This window comes from Aptenodytes forsteri, unplaced genomic scaffold, assembly GCF_000699145.1.
Source record: "Aptenodytes forsteri isolate BGI_AS27 unplaced genomic scaffold, ASM69914v1 Scaffold249, whole genome shotgun sequence".
Taxonomy (NCBI): Eukaryota; Metazoa; Chordata; class Aves; order Sphenisciformes; family Spheniscidae; genus Aptenodytes; species Aptenodytes forsteri.
The window spans coordinates 933480-935023 of NW_008796188.1; the positions used below are offsets into that span (position 1 = coordinate 933480).

At 68.9% G+C, this 1544-nt stretch overlaps 1 protein-coding gene across 1 annotated transcript in view; it reads left to right on the plus strand.

The window, feature by feature from the left end:
• The window catches only part of ITGA2B (integrin subunit alpha 2b), an 8867-nt gene extending 7717 nt beyond the window's left edge, over positions 1-1150 (plus strand). Inside the window, exons 19-22 of the mRNA XM_019474269.1 lie at positions 59-172; positions 385-492; positions 575-697; positions 944-1150. Coding sequence (XP_019329814.1) covers positions 59-172; positions 385-492; positions 575-697; positions 944-1036 — 438 coding nt within the window. The 3' untranslated portion in view covers positions 1037-1150. The remainder of the gene's footprint in view (positions 1-58; positions 173-384; positions 493-574; positions 698-943) is intronic.
• The last annotated feature ends 394 nt before the right edge of the window (positions 1151-1544 follow it).

Below are 1544 nucleotides of genomic sequence, written 5' to 3' on the forward strand. Positions count from 1 at the left end.
GGGGTGGCCCCCGGGGTGCTGGGGTGGGGGTCAGGGTGACACCCGCCGTGTCCCGCAGGACTGCAGCAATGCCACGTGCGTGGGCATCGCCTGCCGGGTGCCCAGCCTGGCCAAGGACCAGCGGGCGCTGGTGAGCGTCCGTGCCCTGCTCTGGATGGACACCCTGCAGCAGGTATTGTCCCCTGTTGGGGACAGGGTGGCACTGTGTCCCCAGGGTGTCCCCGCCATGTCCCCTCCTGCACGGTGGTCCCTGGGGACCTGCAGAGAGCAGCCCTGGGGACGCTGGGTGTGGGGTCATGGGTGCCCCGTTGGCTGCCAGTACCCCTGACGCCAGGTCCCTATGTGTCCCCATGTGTCCCCACGTGTCCCCATGTCCGTCCCCAGCGGGAGCACCTCCTGAAGCAGTTCCTCATCGAGTCGCGAGCCTGGTTCAACACCTCGGCCATGCCCTACCGTGTCCGGCCCCGCGTCCTGCCTGCCGGGGAGGCCATGGTAGGGCTGGCACAGGCTGGGAGGGGACACACACAGGGACAGGCTGTGGTGGCGCTGGTGTCACCCACCCGTCCCTCCGCAGGCTGTCACCAAGGTGGTGCGTGCCAGCCTCAGGGGAGAGGGAGCCGTGCCGGTGTGGTGGGTGGTGCTGGGGGTCCTCGCCGGGCTCCTGCTCCTCACCCTCCTCATCCTCCTCATGTGGAAGGTGAGTGGGAGGGGGGGTGATGGGACACTGGGGACACTGGTGACACGCCACCATGGTGGTGGGACCCTGATGGCACTGGAGGGAGCCATGAAATAGGAGACCCAGCCCTGCGGGTGGGGGCACAGGGTGGGGGGGGCAGCACCTGTGGTGATGCCATGAGGTCCCCAGGCGTGACGCCGTGGGGTCCCCTGGGACCGGTGCCATGGGGTCCCCCAGGGCCGGGCCGTCACCATGTCCCTCTTCCAGACGGGTTTCTTCAAGAGGACACGGCCACCCACGGAGGACACGACGGAGCTGGCACCCGGCCAGGCCCAGGAGCCGGGGGGTGCCCACGGCTAGCGGGGTACCCCGGGGTCCCCTGCACCCCCGCCTCACGGCATGTCCCCTGGCCCAGCCCCCATGTCCCCGGCACCCCTGGGTGCCCATGGGACACAGCACCCACGTCCCGTCCTCAATGTCCCCAGCACCCCTGGGTGCCAATGAGGCACAGCACCCATGTCCCATCCCCGATGTCCCCAGCACCTCTGGGTGCCCATGGGACACAGCACCCATGTCCCAGCTCCCCGTCCCCAGCACCCCTGGGTGTCTGTGGGGTCCAGCACCCCACTGCTGCCCCTGGACAATAAATCTCTGCCTGGTACCATGGTGGTTCCCATGGGGTGATGTGGGGGTGCCCTCCCAGGACCTGTGCCATGGGGGGGCCTGGAGAGGGGACAGGACACACGTGGCGGTGAATAGGGACAGGGGATGCCTTTTGGGGACCTCTCTGTGCCTTTTGGGGTGCCCCAGGGGCCTGTGGTCCTCTGCACAGGCCTGGTGGGTGGGTGCTGGGGGGCCAGGAAATGGG